The 19,390-nt window shown below is 34.3% G+C and overlaps 1 protein-coding gene across 2 annotated transcripts; it reads right to left on the bottom strand.

Annotated features, from left to right (window-relative positions):
- Positions 1-279: 279 nt before the first annotated feature.
- Positions 280-17,562, bottom strand: LOC110461345 (alpha-(1,3)-fucosyltransferase C-like). Of its 2 annotated transcripts, none has more exons than XM_021514799.1 (2): positions 17,513-17,562; positions 280-1,411 (listed from the first exon to the last, which is right to left on the bottom strand). In XM_021514799.1, exon 2 carries the CDS (start codon positions 1,321-1,323, stop codon positions 325-327), a length of 999 nt encoding a protein of 332 aa, XP_021370474.1. In that variant the 5' UTR covers positions 1,324-1,411; positions 17,513-17,562; the 3' UTR covers positions 280-324. The 2 variants fall into 2 exon arrangements, with proteins under 2 accessions (XP_021370474.1, XP_021370465.1); XM_021514790.1 differs by lacking the exon at positions 17,513-17,562 and adding an exon at positions 14,523-14,653.
- Between the last annotated feature and the right edge of the window lie 1,828 nt (positions 17,563-19,390).

The raw sequence follows: 19,390 nt of genomic DNA, 5'->3' as shown, positions 1-19,390 counted from the left end.
TAATAGTATCATTATATTTTAACAGTACCCTTCACATTGAATACCCTTTTTAAATGTCGGACGACGGGTGTTGCTACCTTAACTTCAATATACTGGGAAGAGGCTGATATGCGTCCTAGTAGCTAAGTAATGATACTAACAATATTAGGAAATACAAAACGTAGCTTCATTAAGTTTACTATTGCTGAAAGACCCGGTTCTTAAATCAGAGTGAGCAGTAGACCATTTTCCGCTGGGTTTTTTTAAAATAAAGAAACACATATGATAAATTACCTTTTTATTTAAAGTTAGAAAATCAAGTTCAATTCCATAGTAACGACGTCTCTACAAACCTAGGTCTTTAGGACTTTTGCACGCTGATCTCGGTTTGTCGTACAGCCAGTTTTTAATACTTGAATACAAACCTGTGTGGTTTTCAGACAGATGAATCCGTTCACAAAGTGAGCACCATTGCTTGTGATGCAATGTTTTGTCAACAGTGATAGCTTGTTTCCATGCAAAAAACTTCCTGAAATTATTCTTTCCAGTAGAAATTCCATTCATCGCTTTCCCTAGGTTTTCCGCTGTATTGAAATCGTTTGTATTGATATATGACCCTGGAGGGAAAAAGAGGGAATAGTTTGAACCTCCTCTCATCACTGGAATGGTTGAAGGAGAGTAAACATATGTTTTGAAACCTTTTTCAGTGACATAATCTAAACAGAGAGAATTTTCAAAAGCTAGGTAATATCGGTAGTGCTTTTGAAGAAGTCCCATACAGTTATCTGCATTAGAGGATGGACATTTGAATTGTCCACACCCACCGTACACGTGAATGTCAGTGGTTTTCCGCAAAAGATTTGCATACTTTTCTCGCTTGCTGTGGGTATGACAGTGTGATACCATCCAAGCAGCTATCCTGTCTTTAGTTTTCCACAATTCGGTGATGTTTGATATCGAAATTTTAGTTGGAACTGATATGAAACCTGAATACGTTTGGAGAATATCTGAATCCCTTCTGTACGTAAACGTCCAATTAAATACGTTTTTCCATTCTGACAGGTCATTCGAATAATGTTGTGGGGATTCCAAACCATGCATGATCCAGATTTGACCACGTGACTTTTTAGGCGCTGTCCTGCCCAATCCAGGTCCATGAAATATCACAGCTTTTGCAGAAGCACTATATTTGGAGTTTACTGTCATATCACATTTATATTCACAACCTTCAAATTCATGCACAGATACCCAATCGGGCTTGTTGTAATAGTAAACTCGAATCCTCTCAGGAAATGTCTTATCAATGAATGGTGGATACAAAGGACGAGGTGTGTTCATATACATATTTTGAACCAGGAATAATCCTGAATATAGTAAAAAGCAACATATCACGAAGATAAGGGTTCCCTTCAGCGCATAGCTAGGCTTTCCCCTGAAACAAGGAAACGAATGTGTATATTAAAACATTTAAACGAAAAATTTCCAAGTTCGACATGCCTGATGAATAAATATTTAATGTAAAGGTTAATATTGTATAATTGTTGGTCAACGTAAATAAACACTTATTTTTGCACACAAAACATTGTATTTAATATTCATGCGTATTCTACTATTGTCCTATTTCATCATTAAAATTTATTATATCTTTAGCTACATACTGTAACATAATGAATATTTCAAATGTTGGTGCTGTGTCTCGATGTTTGGATTGGCAGGTAAAATGGACTACGCGAGGCAAATGTAGCTTCATATCTTGGTAAACTGCGGTTTGTGTTTATCGACGGGAACATAATGGCAGTTGACAACGTCACACGATGTCACGTTATTGCATGGATTACACTATAAGATGTTAGCTTGCTTTCAGATTTATGTAAACACATGTATGTCTGTAAGATAAGTGCTGGGGCCTGTTCGTTTATGCGGAACAACCGGTTTGACCGTTTATAAATGTAACAATTTCGGATATAAATCCTGGCGGACCTGCAAATGTCTATGTAGGCCTTGCAAGGCTTTGTCAAGGCTCGCCTGAAAGCAGCATCAGATTACCAGGTCAGACATTATATAATAAACGAACAATTGTGGTCCGGCCGGTTTGGCCGTTTAAACGAAAACGGCCGCGCTATAACCGAGTTAAAAATACTGCTTAGTGTTGATGAACAAAACAAATCCATCACACAAATGTTGTTCGGTTTTTACAAGTACAATTTGTATAAAGATTGACTGATGCGATTACTGATCTTTGTCACGTTGGGGAAAAAAGAATGTGAAATATAATTTATTTCGTCTTAGGTAAAATGTTATAGGAAGGGAAACATGCTTATTATATTAAAATAATTACGATTGCTCACGAAAATAACAATTTCCTATTGTTTTTCTCAGAATCCCTTTATATCGTTGACTAAAATGTCGTACATGTAAATACATATTTTGATTACTTCCTCATTAGAATTTTAAAAAACTGATAACACGGTATTTTTTCATACATTTGTAACGATGGATAAAAGTTATATGTGTCTTTCGTAATCATAAGTAGACTTTTCAGTTGAGGTAAAGGGTACGAACAAGTTAAATAACCAGGAAATGTTCGCCCTGTCACACTTTCGCCCTTCTCGCAAGAAACCAATATTCGCCAAGTGTTAATTTCGCCCTTCACATTTCATTTATGTGTTTTATGTTTATTTATTTTCGCTGCTATGATAAACTCGCCCTCATCATGAAGGACGAATAAGGTGAAAATGAAACTACAGCGAAAATTACCCGGTATACAGTATATTATTACCATTGTATCTATGCGAAACATTTAAGATTTTACAAAATTACAAATTAAAGAAAACAGGAAAAATGAAGAAGGTCGAACTCTAGACCTTTACATTACAAAGCGCAAACTTTACAAATGTTTCCATACAGGATTTATAAAAAGGAAAGCAAAAAAAAAAAATGTCAAATTAATGGGACACAACACCTATGAAAAAATGTACAGGGCAGTTATACACAACGAGAAAAATGCCTTTATGCTGGTCCAAGGGGGGATACACCAATCGAAACAAAAACTGGGTGGAAATCTTCTTTGTGGTTAAAACTGATGATGTGGTACCCTTCACCGTAAGCGTATGATATATATGAAAAATATATGGAGTAAGTAGTTAACTATGGTATAAATATCATTATATGAGTAGTGAACTATGGTATAAATATCATTATTTGAGAAGTGTACTATGGTATATATATCATTATATGAGAAGTCAACTATGGTATAAATATCATTATATGAGTAGTCAACTATGGTATATATATCATTGCATATGCATGTATTGATCTTTTAATAACGCCTATATACACACAATTCATATAATAGTCCAACAGATATTGATTAAATCTTTAGAAGGGTTAAACTCTAAACAATATTTTTAAATAAAGTATAAATGGATGTTTTTTCATATATTATGATAGGGTGATATTTAAGGAAATTTTATATAAGGTTATCACAGAGTTTCTCTCTCCCTTTCAAAATAACAAGAGACATTAGCATTCAATGGTTCACTTTCAGGCTTCTTTCAAGAATACTTCCACTTAATCATTATTTGAAAATAATTGGAATCAAACAATGTAATTTATGTAATTTATGCCAAGAAAGCAAAGAAACTATAGAACACCTTTTTTATCATTGTCAAATAACAAATAACTTCTGGCAGGACATACGTAGATGGATATACTTAAAAACTGATCAAACATTTGAAATAAAGGAAGATATTATACTTTTTGGTAAAACTTCTGAATTCCAAAAATCCATTCCAACTTATATCATCATGATTCATGCAAAATTCTCCATCTACTTTAACTCAAGAAAAAAAATAAACCCTAGCATGACTGAGTTCAAAATATATTTATTTAATGTACATGAGATTGACAAGGTAATAGCCCAAGGAAGGGATGCAATTGAGACCTTTGAAAAAACATGGGAATCATGGTTGAATATTTTCATACCCTAAAGCTAAAAATGTTACAAGCATATAATATGTTATTTTAAATCCTTTATGGGTAAAGAAAGGAATAAACCTAGCTTATACCCGATAATACTCAAGTACTATATAATATATATAACAATTAAGTATATATTTACATATAGTATTGAATATTCTAAATTATATATGTATATATATATGTATATGATATTCTATATGCAAATGCCGTGAGATGAAACTGATGATTGACATATAATCTTATAAAATTAAAAAGAAATCAAATGAAATATAATTAAAAATAAATCACATGAAATATAGCTATGTGTTTACATGTTTTTGTTTTTGTTTGCTTGTGTATGTTTATGTATGTATGTATGTTTATGTATGTATGAACGGATGGATATACTTGTACATTCTTAGGCATGGGTATATGTGTGCATGCATGCATATGTGTATATATGTTTGTGTGCATGCATGTATTGCTGTGTATGCATGTATTGCTGTGTATGCATGTATGGTATTATGAACAGTTGGGAGCAAACTTAACTTCAATCTGATTAAAATCATCTGTTACAGTGCTCCGCCTGAACGTAGTACGAAGTTAACGAAGCCATGTAACAGATGATTTTAATCAGATTGACTTGACTTGGTAGCCTAGTGCACTGGAGTTAACAAGAAAAGAGAATTCCAGTTCACTAGCTTGTGCACTGGATTTCATATCATTGTGCACTGGAGTTAACACTGAAGTGAACTGGAGTTCACATCGATGTGCACTAGAGTTCACATCAATGTGCACTGGAGTTAACTACAGTTCACAAGTTAATTTTCTTTATCATATTATGTCTGGCCTTTTCATTTGTTTATACATACTATGATTTTCTCCCCTCCCGATAAATCAATAAATCTTTGAATATTAGATGTTACCTATTCATATACATAAAATGAGCTAAGCAGAACCTTTTATGAAAATAGCATAATAACTATAGATCGTGATGACGTATTAAATTATTAGCACATGCACCGACTTTGATCCATGGTACATGTATTGGTGGCTAAAAGTTTATAATACTTTGTCTTAAAGACATAATCACCATTAAAGTTCCATTATAGTTATAACAGTATTACATCTACATAAAATATATAAATCCATCGTTATATTAATTAGTACATGATAGTGAATCATAAGTCTTTTTCTGTAAATTCATTTTGAAAACAAAATTGAAAGCTACATGTACTGTACGTGAATAGGAAAAAACACTATGTACTAAATATATATATTGTCTCATTCATGATGGGTAACAACGTACTGTAGTAACAGGAATGCAGATCTGAATTCCAACAAAACATTTATTTATAGAAACAATTAAATATGTAGGTATCCAAATTGACTTTTCTACTGGTAAATTTGGTGGATTCCCTGAACACTAACTCTGCTTAAAAAACATGTTTACATAGGTGGTCAGTTGTGATGATAGTGAGTTATAGTCTATTGCAGAAATGGTGTACAGGTAACTTGCACAGGTAAATCAACTTCTGATAACTAATCAGATAATCAATAACTGCTAATAATTACAAATAATAATAAATAATTATAATAATTAATATTAAGAACAGTTTTCAGAATCAAACAAATTTATTATTAGAGTTCCAATCCCAAGCTGTTAAGTGGGTAATGTATAAAACAACAGCACATTTTGGAGAATTATCATATTTCGCTCTGCACTTTGAAACATCAACTTCTTTGCTCGGTGAATGTGAATTTTTATTTAGAATTTGTCATTGTTTTAGTTAAACTTGCACTTTTTTCAAATTTGTGTGAATTATCATATATTTATTATGATATATAAGTTAAACTTGTATTTTCAGATTTGTGTGAATTCTCTTATAATTATTGTCATATATTAGTTAAACTTATTATCTGTTATTGTGTGCTTTGATACATCAACTACAAGATGGCAAACGCTCAGATCAACGTTAAGTTCATCACGAACAGAAGAGGCGGACAGAACGTTTCCCATGATGGATTCATCTACAGACAAACACGTAGAAACGGCGACAGAACATTCTGGAGATGTTCAACCTCAGGTTGTTCAGCATCACTCTCGACAGTAAACAACATACCAGCAAACATCGGAAGACATCCACACAACCACGCCGCAGACACAGCCAGTGTTGTTGCAAAACAGATAATGAACCAGATCACCAACCGCTGCGTAGAATCTATCAGACCCATACTACCATCTTCGACGAGGAACTCAACCAACTCAGAGACAACGACTGGGATGACACTTCCTATAGAGAATGTGATTTGTGCTAGAAACTTAGGCTTCATTTAGTGGTCTACTGTTTATATTTATGTTTAATGTATAGAAACTTTATTTTGCATTAGTATCAATGTGGATAAAATTAAAGAGTTTTATTTTATAGCTAAAATGAAAGGTATGTTTGAAATTTGTAATCGACCCATATTATCCAGAGTGAGCTACTTTCTAAAAAATGTAGAAAACCTATGTATTTCACGCTGATTAGTGTCATTCAATTGCAGTTTACTCTTAAATTGCATAAATTTGTTATTTATTACCTTTATATGCTTATAATTTGCAAGTAATCATTATTATTCTTGAGTAAATTACTTTAATGCGTATTTAATATAAGTATTCATATGTTACACTGAACTTAGTAACTGTATTACACTGTCTGCCGTGTATGTTGTTTTGAATTTTTGACCTCTTGTTACACACACAAGTGTGTCAAGAGTGTAATAAAGAATCTGAATCTGGAACGGGTATCGTATATCAGCTCTATGTGTCAGGTATAGGCCAGGTACAACTCCGGTCACTCATAAAAATTTCATTAGCCTGTTCTGTTACCTTGGAGCCAAACCAATTCAACGGTCACTGTAATGCATTTTATCCATTTTAGTATTGACTTTAGTATCATATCTACAAAATGAGTTGACATTCTTAGTTTAAACAGGCTATAACTTAACTTCAATGGATAAACTGCATGGGTTGAAATGCCCTGAGGGTGTGTGTATTACACAATGTATAGGGTCTGATGTCAAATTACATTTACCTCCTGATCAGAACTCAGGGGCAAAATCTTATTAGTAGGGTACGGGGAGAGGGGGGGGGGGGGGGGGNCAAAGCACCATGTGTATCAGCTGTAGAAAATATAAATATGTTTCTCTCTCTATCTCTGCAAACATAGGGTTGGAGTTGGAGGGTCATGAACCCTAAAGACATCCCTATGCACCAATGATATGTATTTTCAGGGGGATGTCACTATTTCTTTAATGGTCTCTTTTTAAATCTTTTTAAGCTATTAAGTAAGCTTAGACCTTCTGGAAAAATAACTAAAAAACAAATAATATTGATTCTAGGAAGTGTGCATAGTTTTCTATAACGGAATTAGATGTTATCTAAGTCTGTGTTTCTAGTAAGAAATTACATTTTGACTACATGTCTACTATGAAAATAAAATATAAGAATAAACTTTAAAAATATCTAAAAGGATTTTTTTTTTCTTTTTTTCCAATCAAAATAAACAAATAATGGTATTGTCAGATCATCTATCCTAGCTATGAGGAGATGATCTATATATATAGCTATACATAAAGAATACTGAAGAGATGATATATATATATATATGTGTGTGTGTGTGTAATTGTGTTTTAAAAAATGATGAATAAACCATAAGTTAAGTTAACTATGAGTTCTTCGATCTTTTTTTCTTCCAGAACACATTTGAGTGTGTTTTCAAAAAAATCCTAACATTGTTTTATTTATTTAACCTTCACATAATCCTTCCAGATTTTTTTTGAAATTTTCAAAATTTTATTTGCTAATTGACCTTCTAGTTCTTTAAATGTAACACCTGTGCCCTGTGGCTATTAGGGACAACTGAATGTACAGGTTCAAAAGGCTCTGTCATGTTTCATTGACCCATTAATTGGTGCTGGGGTGTGTTATCAATTAGCGTCGACTATCCATGCAACACGCAGTTTGTAAACCATTTAAGGGATACGGTAGTGTGAAACACTATTATAGAGTCAAACTCACTGTTTTGAAAGAGAATTGTGTCTGAGGCACAGCCACAGACAAAGGGACAGCCACAGTACCTTACCTGTAACCGTGTACTGATTTACCTATGAAACCCTGGATGATTCAATAGAAGATATTCTATGGGTAAAGTTAAGTGCAAAGGACCAAGTGTTTATATTGTGCGTTTGCTATTTGCAACCAAAGGATTCGACCAGACCAGTTGATGTAACAGAAGTTTTTTCAACATTGCTAAATAATGTTTACATGTATCAAAATATAGGGAAAATATATATAGTTGGCGATTTTATTGCGAGATGCGGAGATCTGTCAGATTTCATCGCTGTAGTAGACGACATTGGAGAAAGACAAGTCATCGATACTATTATAAATGAATTTGGTTACCATCTTATTGAGTTTCTATCCGATTCCGGGTTCTGTATGGTGAATGGGAGGAGAGGGACACAGGATTTTACATGTATTTCTACTCGGGGGAGGTCAGTGGTGGATTATGTATTCTCTTACCCTGGACAGGGATATCCACCATTTTACCGGTGTGAGATTTTCTTAGCTCACCCTAGGGTTGAGACAAGCGACACGTGTTCTTTGCACGTTCTCAACAATTGTATGACGTCATAGCAACAATACCATGATGTCACGGCACAATACAATGACGTCATGGCAACAATACAATGACGTCACGTCGACAATTCAGCCGCATCACATCAACATTGTCTTGCATTGATGTAACGTCTATATAAAATACATAAGAGGGTAAACAGGGTAAGAGAAAAATAATCTTTTACCCCCTTGGGGGTGAGACAGGGTAATCTCAACCCTCGGGTAAGATTCTTAAGCTGTCAAACACTCGGCAAGCCTCGTGTTTGACAACTTAAGAATCTTACCCCTCGGGTTGAGATTACCCTGTCTCACCCCCAAGGGGGTAAAAGATTCTATTAATGACCCCATATGAACAACTCCATAGTATCAAAGACTTTAAAGTACATTTGATGTCTAATATTTGTGAAACCTTAAATATGGAAGGTGATAGCTGTCCTGATCACTCATTATTAGAATTCTGTATTGATATGCCATGTAACACTAGTACTGTAACAGATGACGTTGGGGCTAGTCAGGAACCGGTATACAGTTATAAAACACGTAATTTACCAACATTTTTTTTAAACGATGATGATGCAATGAGGGAAATTTTGTCCACAATCGATTCAATTGAGTTTGAACTACAAAATAACCGTAATGTAAATAATGCATATAAGCATTTTCTTTCTCTGATCAGGGGTGAAATAGATAAAAAAAAAAAATACCCAAAGTCCAAGTGAATAATGACTTGAGGTCAAAGTCAACTTTTACTAGACGTAAACCTTACTGGACAAATGACTTAACTGTTTTATGGGCAACTCGCACTCAAAGTGAGAAGGAATGGCTTCGTTTTAAAGGCCAATCTCATGAAAGACGTTGTTTGAAAGAAAAATGTGTACAAGACCGTAAACAATTTGATGTTGTTTTACGTAAGGAGAAAAGAAAATTCCAGGCGTCAAAACGGGAAGAGCTTTTGAATGTGTATAATAATTCTCAAAGGGGATTCTGGAAGCAAATAGGTAAATTGGGTATACATAATGAACGTAAAAGTATTATTCCTACAGAGGTCATAGATACGGATGGTAATTTGATTACAGAAGCAACTGAAGTTTTATCAGTATGGCGTGATATATATAGTGATCTGTACAATGTCCCAGTTGATATTAACTCTTTGGGTCCACCGTCAAATGTGGATAGCAATGATCTTAATTTTCCCATTACAAGGAAAGAGGTTGAAGATGCTGTCTTTCGAGCAAAACTTAATAAAGCAGCAGGTATAGATGCTATAAAGAGCTCGGTTTTACGTAACCCAGCGTACATAGACCTTTTGATATCTTAACATTTTATTTTGTTAACGGTCGTCCCAGATAGTTAGCTTGTGACCAGAAATATGAACGGTATAGGTTCGAATTCACTTTTTTCATCTTTCTTTTTTACTATTTAGGCAAGTGATCATTTTCCTTAATAAAGTGAAAAATAGTTTTCAAATCAATGGAACATTTTATTGATATTTTAATAACATACCTATTGATTTATCTTCTATGGGATCATGTCAACAAATCCCTGTACGCATGTACAGTACAGCTACGCCTTGTTTTATGAATTGTTTTACCGTCCAATTGGCATTGGTATTTTTATTAAATATCTAAACACAAACAAATGATGCCGAAATACAAAATGATACGGGATTGTTGCGTCGGAAAAAAAAAAGGCAAAGCAAAAAAAAAAAGTGTTATTATCGCAAAATATTACCGAACATGCGGGAAATTCATCGTCGAGGACAGTCTCATTTATTTTAAATGCAGGAAGACTGCAGCACAATGTTAGGATCGCAATACACGTGCAAGACATGCTATTTGAAAACTACGTAATTTTACCATTCCAAGGTACGGGAAAAACAAAATAAAGATGCGTGTTTTTTAAGAAAACATGTAACGGCATAACGTAGGCAATAGCAATGGGAATTAAATCCTTTCAAACTTTGTAATGATTGTACGATCTTGTGTTTTATATAGCATAACGCGAAATATGCATTTTGTTGAGTCTTTATCGTGAAACACATGTATTGATAACCATGATCTTGAATTCGTCTGTTTACAATCATCTATTCTTAAATACGGGATTCTGATAGTGCTACCTGTATAGAAATACCTGAGGACGCGTAATAACAGTGCACGGTTGGACGCGCGCACTAGAGGGTCATAGATTTGGGGGAATAGACATAGCAACCCGCCATACCTCTTTACATTTTACTGTACAAGAACTGTGTAAATCTGCAAGTAGAGCATTGTATGCTCTTTATTCCAAGTATGTACATGCTGGAGAAATGTGTTATGAAGTTCACTGTAAGCTGCATGTATCCCTAGTGGAACCAGTGCTATTTTTTAGTACTGGAATCTGGGGTCTGAATAAATATAGAGAAGTGGCTATGGTTCAAAATAAACTATGCAGGTATTTTCTGGGTGCTGCTTGAAAAGCAAGTAATGTAGCCCTTCGAGGAGATTTAGGTTGGAATTCATGTGAAGTTAATCGATTAACTGAAGTTTTTAGACTATATTTACGTATAAAGAATTGCGATGATAGCAGACTACTGCAGACAACTCATAAATGGTCATGTTCTTTTAGAAAAGCCTGGGACTCTCGTGTAGTTAGTCTGATAGCGGAGAAAAATTTAAGTGAAATTTTAACCGCAAATACATCAACGTACAAATGTATGAAGGATATTAAGAATGTCCTGAGTTTTGAAGATGATGATAAGTGGCAGTTGTCTCTGTGGGATGACACAAACAATGTAAATGGCAATAAACTGTGTACATATAGAACTTACAAGTATGAGCCTGTCACTAGCGACTATGTAAAATCTGTACATCTCAAATGAAAAAGATTTTTTTTATTTAACTTTAGATGTGGCTCTTTGCCCCTTGAAATTGAAAAAGGTAGGCATGCCCGACCTGTGATTCCTGTCAATAATAGGTTATGTAAATTGTGCAACAATGATGTAGAAAACGAGTATAATTTTTTAATGGAATGTATATTTTATGATGATCAAACAATGTATATGGATTTTTCAATGATATGAACTGAACAGTTCAGATATGTGATGTGTGAACCAGTTCTCCAAAAGACACTAGCTACCCAACTTTCTCTTATGTGGAAGAGAAGAACTACGTTTCTCCCATATTAAAGTATGTATTACAATTATATGTGCAGGTATGGGGTGGAGGATATATAATTTGTCGGTAGGGATAGGCCCAACCACTCTTGTATATCTCTTACCCTGTTGGGGTACATGGTATTATATATATATGTGGAAATTATAGTCCTGCTACAAATAAACTTTTATCAAGCATAATTGTTTTTACAAAGACTGGTTAATAACATTACATGTCTGAAGATAGTTTTAAAAGTAAATAGTGTGATTGTTCTTTTAACGTGTCTAATAAGACATTTTGGCTGGACACATTTTATATTCAAAGGTATATATGTATTGTGATTTTATGAATACTATGTGTTTGACCCGAAAATAAAATATTTAAACTTGAATTTGAACTTGAACCTATGTATCAATTGACAGGAAAAATTGCTTTCACACAAGGTGTTCAAGGTAAGGTACAGCCTATCAGAATTCCATGTGACTACAGGTGAATGGTCAGTGGGTGGTCATTGCCTATATATTCTCAGGTAGATATCATATCTAAATCGTCTGTTTGATAACCGAACTACTCGGTAGTGAAGCGGATGTAAAACCAACCAATCAATCATATCTAAATCAGCATGTACATATACCTGACGTGTATACATCTATAACAAAGAAATCAAAATCAGACTAACTCATAGTTTTTTCTTAATTTTCATTTAAGACGTTTGACAACTTGAGATTAACAAACTTAAATTAATCCACATCTTAAAGCTTGATCGAGCTGTACCTTTTATCTGTATAGTGCTATGCCATGATATAAGATTTTTCTGGAATTTTTAGCTTTTCTTGACTTGTTTGTATAAAACAAAGAAGCGAATTACTCTATTGATGTCGTGTTATAGAGAAACCTTTCATAAAAAGTAGAAGCTTATAGGAAAACTTTCCACGCCATTTACTCATATCGCATAACAGATACTTATCCCCCATACTGACACTACAATATTGATATGAAATGTGATGTGAATTTAAATATGGTAAAGTGTACTTTTAAACTGTTTTCCTCTGAGATAGAACAGCTATCTATAGATTTTCTATACTTATAAGAGATAGTGTACAATTTATCTTTGTACATGTATATATTCGGCTGAAATTTTATGTAATAAAAGAAAACAAAAAGTGTATCATTATTATGAGTTGAATGATTCTTCCCTTTCTCTTTCCATTTTCATATCACAAAGGAACCCATTTCATTATAACCCATTATTGAAATATGTACTTAAAAGTCTTTTAAACTTTGGTAAACACTGTAGTGCACTGTAGTTAACATCGTAGTGCACTGGAGTTAACACTGAAGTGAACTGGAGTGCACTTCAATGTTTTGTCAAGTGCACTTCCTTGTTCAACAAGTTTACACTACGAAGTGCACTAGATACCAAGTTAAATTTGCTCCCAACTGTATGTATGTATGCATTCTCGATTTACACATGCATATATGTTCTGATGACTCCCCTTGTAATAATGATGTGTAGTAATGAAACAGTTTAGAGATCAAAAGAAACCCATACTGAAGTATCCATTTTGATTTGCATTATTGCATAAACTACATGTATTGATTTGCGTTATGTTTATGCATGCACGTAGGAATGTGTGTATGTTAACAATATTTTCATGTGTCATGAATGTATGTATCATGAGTAAACGTAAGTGTGTTCAGTATGCATGTGTGTGTGTGTTTGTACATTTGTATATGTATGTATGCTATGTATGTATGATTGCATGTATGTATGTATGCTTGCATACATGCATGCATATACGTACGTATGCTATGTATGTGTGTGTGTGTGTGTGTGTGTGTGTATTACTATGTAAAATGTAAATGTATGTTTCTGTCTGGAAAAAAATCCTGCTTGTATTATTAATTAAATATTTAAGAAATAAATTATTAAGTTTTGAATGGATAGAATAGAAAGAACCATTTTCCGTTTAACATACATCTATTAGAAACTGCTTTTACATAAGCCAAAGAACTAGCCATATGTGTACTATGCACACACACACACACACACAATGACCTATTTGACCTTTTGCTGTTTGAGCTGTATTTTCTTTAGTCCTGTATACTCCATGATAAAACAGCATGATGCGGTTTGAAAACGACTGCACTGCATTTGACTATGCAATTCATCTATGTGCACTTGAAAAGCTTACGGTGTATTTGAGACTTTAGAAAATAATTGACCTTATAATCATATATGTGATCCAACGTTTTTATTTTAGAAAATTGTTGTTGCAGCTTTTTTTTATCAGAAAACGTCAATTTGCAGTCTGTCTCTACTCTTTGACCTAAATATGTTACTTTATTAATCATATCGGTGTAAAAATTATAAAGTTTTATCTGGCTAATAAAAAAGTGTTGCTGAAATGAAATAAAAATAGATCAAATCGTTCTTTCTAAGAAATTGCGTAATCATTTCTTTTCGGTATAGTGTTTACCGTGTACTATCTATTAGCATTACTGTCGGCCATTTTGCTGTATTACCTGTGTACAATGTTTTTACGTTTAGTTATTAAACCGATGGATTTAAGGGTATTATAAATGCTAAAAAAATATTGTTATTTTTAAAAGATCGCTAAACATTTTTTCTTATTTTTTTAAATAAAACACTAAAGAATTGGTTCCTAACGTGAAATGGATGGAAGGAAGCAGGAAGTAACTGCTGCTGGTGGGTGTGTCCGTCACATTTTGGTATTGGATTAAACATCATTTTTTTTATCAAAGTGAGTTTAGGTACATGTACTTACTTCATTTTGTGAATTATTTAATCCTCAGTTGGTTGAGTCCTTTTAAAATAACGGTTGTTCTGTCAGTATAATGTCAGCAAAAAACAGCCGTGATTCATGTCTTATCGTGAGAGATAAGCTTTGGTTATGTAACATGCTTGCTACTGTTATAGCATAAGGTGTTTTTTACAATGCGTATGAATACACAGTAATGCTAATAGATAGCAAAACCGAGTAACGCCAATAAGGTCCCTTCAGGTAGGGCGTAAGAATTGTGCCTGTTGCCCCCATTGCACGATCGTAAGAGGCGACTAAATTTAGGATCTTATCTTTTCTCTTCTTTCTAAACAACTTTCTTCTTCCTAATGTCTCCCTTGACAATGCCTCACTTTTGGCCTTTAGTTGAGCGTTCGCCCCTGTGAGGAAGGCTTTGGGTTCTTTCCATTGGCCGAGACATACCAGAGTCTATAAAAATGGTAGTTTCTACTCCTGCTTAACACTCAGCAATTTAGGAGTGGGACGACTGGTTCGCCCGTTGTCAGTATAATGTGACCGGGTGGGGCGTCCTGCTGGGTGTGTTCGGCAGTATGTTTCAGTGAGGTAGCACTATAAAGCCGGCATCAGTTCCGCGCTATCACAAGGAGACAAACACGAACATATCGCAGCCACCCAAAACCCACACGCATATACTACAAGCATGTATCTTGCACACAAGGGAGGCCGTCCTTAAATGACTATAGATGTTGATAGGACGTTAAACAATACTAAACCAAACCAAGAGGAATAAAAAGTTATTTACGTTAATTTGTTATTTCAAGTAAACGCTTCAATTAACTTTAATCTGTGGGCACTATTAAAATAACATAATTAACATATGACATTTAGAAAAAAAGCCTTTTTGAACACGGCTAGGTAAAATGCAAGGTCGTAATGAAGTTCTGAGTGACATCATACATTTCTTGTACAACAAAATTAGTTTAGAAAACCACAAAAGGGCGATAACATTGTCATGGCAATAGTTCAGACATATATACACCTACATATTGATAATCTATAAAATACATTATATATGATTCGTGTATGGATATTTTTCACTCCCATTAAAACAACAAATTGAGGTTAAACTCTCGGAAGAGTCTCGTATTAATACTTCTAATTACTATTATAGAACCCTCCGTCTCTTGAATACTTACTTTATACCGGGAATGTTTGCTACAGTTTAATTCGGGGTTTTTTCACCCTCCCTAATGAAGGCGAATTTATCATGAGAGCGACTCTTTAGTAAACAGCATAATATATATAGTAATTAAATGTGAAGGGCGAAATTAACACTAGGCGAAAATTGAATTCATGGGAGAAAGGAGAAAAATTGACTGGGCGAAAATGTCCCGGTCAAAAGTATTCTATTCCTACTTAATATGATAATCAATAATGAAACTAACATCTTTGGTCGTACATTGGTGCACCATTGAGATTGAGAAGTTCTCCTCCAAACTGGTTGATATAAATTTACATTAAAATAAAAACGACAAGCTCTTACAAAACTAATTTTTAATATGCGTCTGACGCTGTAAAAGGAGCATTTTTTGGTGAGATAAAAAAAATCTACATTTAAAGACGATAGTTCCATACACATCCGAGCACATGTCAGTGTAGGACATTTGTTTTGCGCGAGGAAAATATATGAGCCTTTAATTTCTGTGCCCGGAGGAGTAGGAAACCTTAATGTTTATATTTTTTTATATATTGCCAATATTAATCATAAAAGTTGGAGGATTCCTGACCAATCGCAGGCAAAAACACTGAGAATTAAGGATCCGTGTCCCGCTGCAGTGCATTTTTCGTATATACAGTAACCTCCCCTCAGATCCTTTTTGTATCTTTCTGTAGTAAAAGTAGCAGGCTTCGATTTCCGATTGAGCTTCGCAGATTTTGTTACACAAAGAACATTGTTGTTTATAATATTTTGTTAATTATATATTTATTACTTTTTCTTAAAAGTCCCGCAAGGTATCGTTTAATTTATAGAAATCATTTTTCGGAGCTGAAATCATTCCGGGGAAAAACTGATTGCACAGAAACTGTATCAAGTATTCACATTCAATTAATCTCTAAAATAAGATATGATATATTTCATAAACAATTCGTTTGCTATTGATACATTTTGAAATCTTTTACACATTTTAACCTTTTGTCTATTTTTTGCGTTGTTGTTTGGCCCTAAACGACGCAAATTGTCAGTAAAACGCCTTCTAGTAGACTCCACATGTTATTATCAACATGATATTCAGATTAATAACCACACATCCGCGCTGTTCCTGTTGAAAAATTCAAAAGTGCTAAATTGATAATTACATAAATAGCATGCGGTTTTGTTTTTTTGACTAAATGAATGATATTTAACATGTTGTGTTTGCGTTCGCCTTTTCATGTAAATTGATGCGTGACTTTATAGCGCGATGATGTTTCAAACTGGGTAACGTGTTTATCAATGAGGTGAAAAAGGTAAATTCGACCCAATTTTCTATTCAATTGTAGTTGTTAAAAAAAACTTAAAGCCTTCGCAAATAGCCCAATAATATGTAGACATACAGTAAGGTCCAATGATACTGAAACAACTTAGATATTATAAGGACGTGCCCCTGATTGTGTTGTGTATGCATGTATGTGTGTCGGGGTCAGGGTATGTTCGTGTGTTTGCCTCTTCGTGATAGCGCGTATCTGATGCCGACTTTATAGTGCTATCTCACTTAAATACCATGCCGAATGCACCCAGCACAGCATTCTGGCCGGTCACATTATACTGACAACGGGTGAACCAGCTTTTGCCATTACCCTAAATGCTGAACGTGAAACAGCGAATAACAACTTCAATTTTCAAGGACGTTGGTCTTTACCATGAATGTCATAACTTAATTCAAAATATATTTACTTGTACAAATGTAAATATCTATTATTCAAGGAATATACACGTAAGTATGTCTGTAGAGTAAAAACTGGCTGGTACGTACCTCTGCGCTAATCCTTTTCAGGTAACTCCCAGTAATAAACAGTTTCTCAGTACGTTAGCAGACTTTCCCAGTTTGGATGTGTTGTTTCGTCCACGCGATACACGAGTGGGTAGAAGCACATATTTGACAATTAAGTACGGCTATGCAGAAGGCTAAACAAAGTAATCATTTCCACTGCCATTTCGACCATTAAGGACTCCCGAGTGGTGGTACCAAGGGTAAAAGCGATCGGATAGCCATGTCTACAATGTTCAACAATATATGTAGACAATAGCAAACGTAGATACATTCAAGCACGCTCGTACATCCCAGCAACATATCAATAGGCAGTGGCGGATCCAGAGACCTATCTGGGGGGGTTCCCTGTTGGAAAAAAATGAGGAAAATGGTGAAAATATATGATTTTAAAGAAAATTCTTAGGGTGGGGGGTGGGGGGGTTCCTGAAGCCCAAAAAACCCCTCTGGATCCGCCACTGATAGGTCTTTATCATGTTTGTCATATCACTTTGATAAAGAGATACAAACACAAACATACAATAGATATAGGTACATGTATTCTGTTAAAATCTACTTCTAAGCCTAGTCCGTTTAACGAGGCTTAGCGCAAATTTCAGAATGTGAATTTTGAGATATATGTTAAAAAAATAAAAGCATTATTGATGTCTATCATGATCATTTTTTAATACTTATACCAATGACTTTGTGTTTTTAGCTTAAATCTCTGTTTGGGCGGTAAAAAGATAAGATAAGACAGACATTCCGTGCGATAAAACAGCATTGTATGTAATGACAGCCTTATCAGGGTGTAATTTGTCATACTTGGTAACCTTTACGTCTGATGGTTTCACATGTTTCTGTACCATGGCTGTTTTTCTACGATGGCCGACAGGAGCCTGGCAAAAAGATGTGAATTTTCATATCTTTTTGTACCATGGTACACTTTTATATGGTACACAAAGATGTTAAAATTCAAATCTTTGTGTACCATGTAAAAGTGTACCATGGTACACAAAGATATGAAACCAGAAATAAAACAACCCGTTGCTTTTGTATCTTTCTGTACCAAAATAACGGCCGAAAACAGCCATGATACAGAAAAATGTAAAACCATCAGACGAAAAGGTTACCAAGTATGACAAATTACACCCTGATAAGACTGTCATCACATACAATGAAATGTTATCGCACGGAATGTCTGTTATTTTTACTACACCAAATGAACTACCAAACTATTACTTACTCATTTAAATTGGAATCAACTATTCAATATCCTTTACAGATTTTTTATAAATGTGTTACGTTAAAAAGGAAGTCATTATGGATTATTTTTCTAATACTTACATTTCTAATATGTATTCTATCTGCTTCAACTTCTCAAACGAAAGAAACTCCAAATCAGTCGAAAACGCCGACGGGGTCGTAGGGGACAAGGGGACAAAAGGGGTCAATCAGTTTAATTACATCGAAGGATAAATAGGCTATCTTTTATAAAATATTTTTAGGAAATACGATGAGCTAGTTGTACGATTCTTTTATAATCTGGACATCTATCAAAACAAGGGAAGTGACGAAAATATACATATGTCCTTTATTCCTTTTGGAGACCCTGTCAAGGCCCACGTACTAACACAATTGCAACTAACTCTGTTTTTCATCAGAAGCGATAAATGAGCTTCACGACTTGTTTTGACGTTGTAATTAGGGCTTTACTATTCGAGGTCAGTTCTGGTCATAGTGTCCGAAAACAACATTCTGATGCTCTGGTGGTACACTTTTTTCATATCTATTTGTACCGGAGGTGGTACAAAAATAAATGAAAAAAGTGTAACGCGTGCTTTCATGGTACACTTTTTCAGATCTATTTGTACCGTAGTTGGT

This window comes from Mizuhopecten yessoensis, unplaced genomic scaffold (assembly GCF_002113885.1).
Source record: "Mizuhopecten yessoensis strain PY_sf001 unplaced genomic scaffold, ASM211388v2 scaffold1391, whole genome shotgun sequence".
In the NCBI taxonomy this organism is placed as follows: Eukaryota; Metazoa; Mollusca; class Bivalvia; order Pectinida; family Pectinidae; genus Mizuhopecten; species Mizuhopecten yessoensis.
The sequence above is the reverse complement of the archived record's forward strand: the minus strand, read 5'-3'. Positions and strand labels throughout refer to the sequence as shown.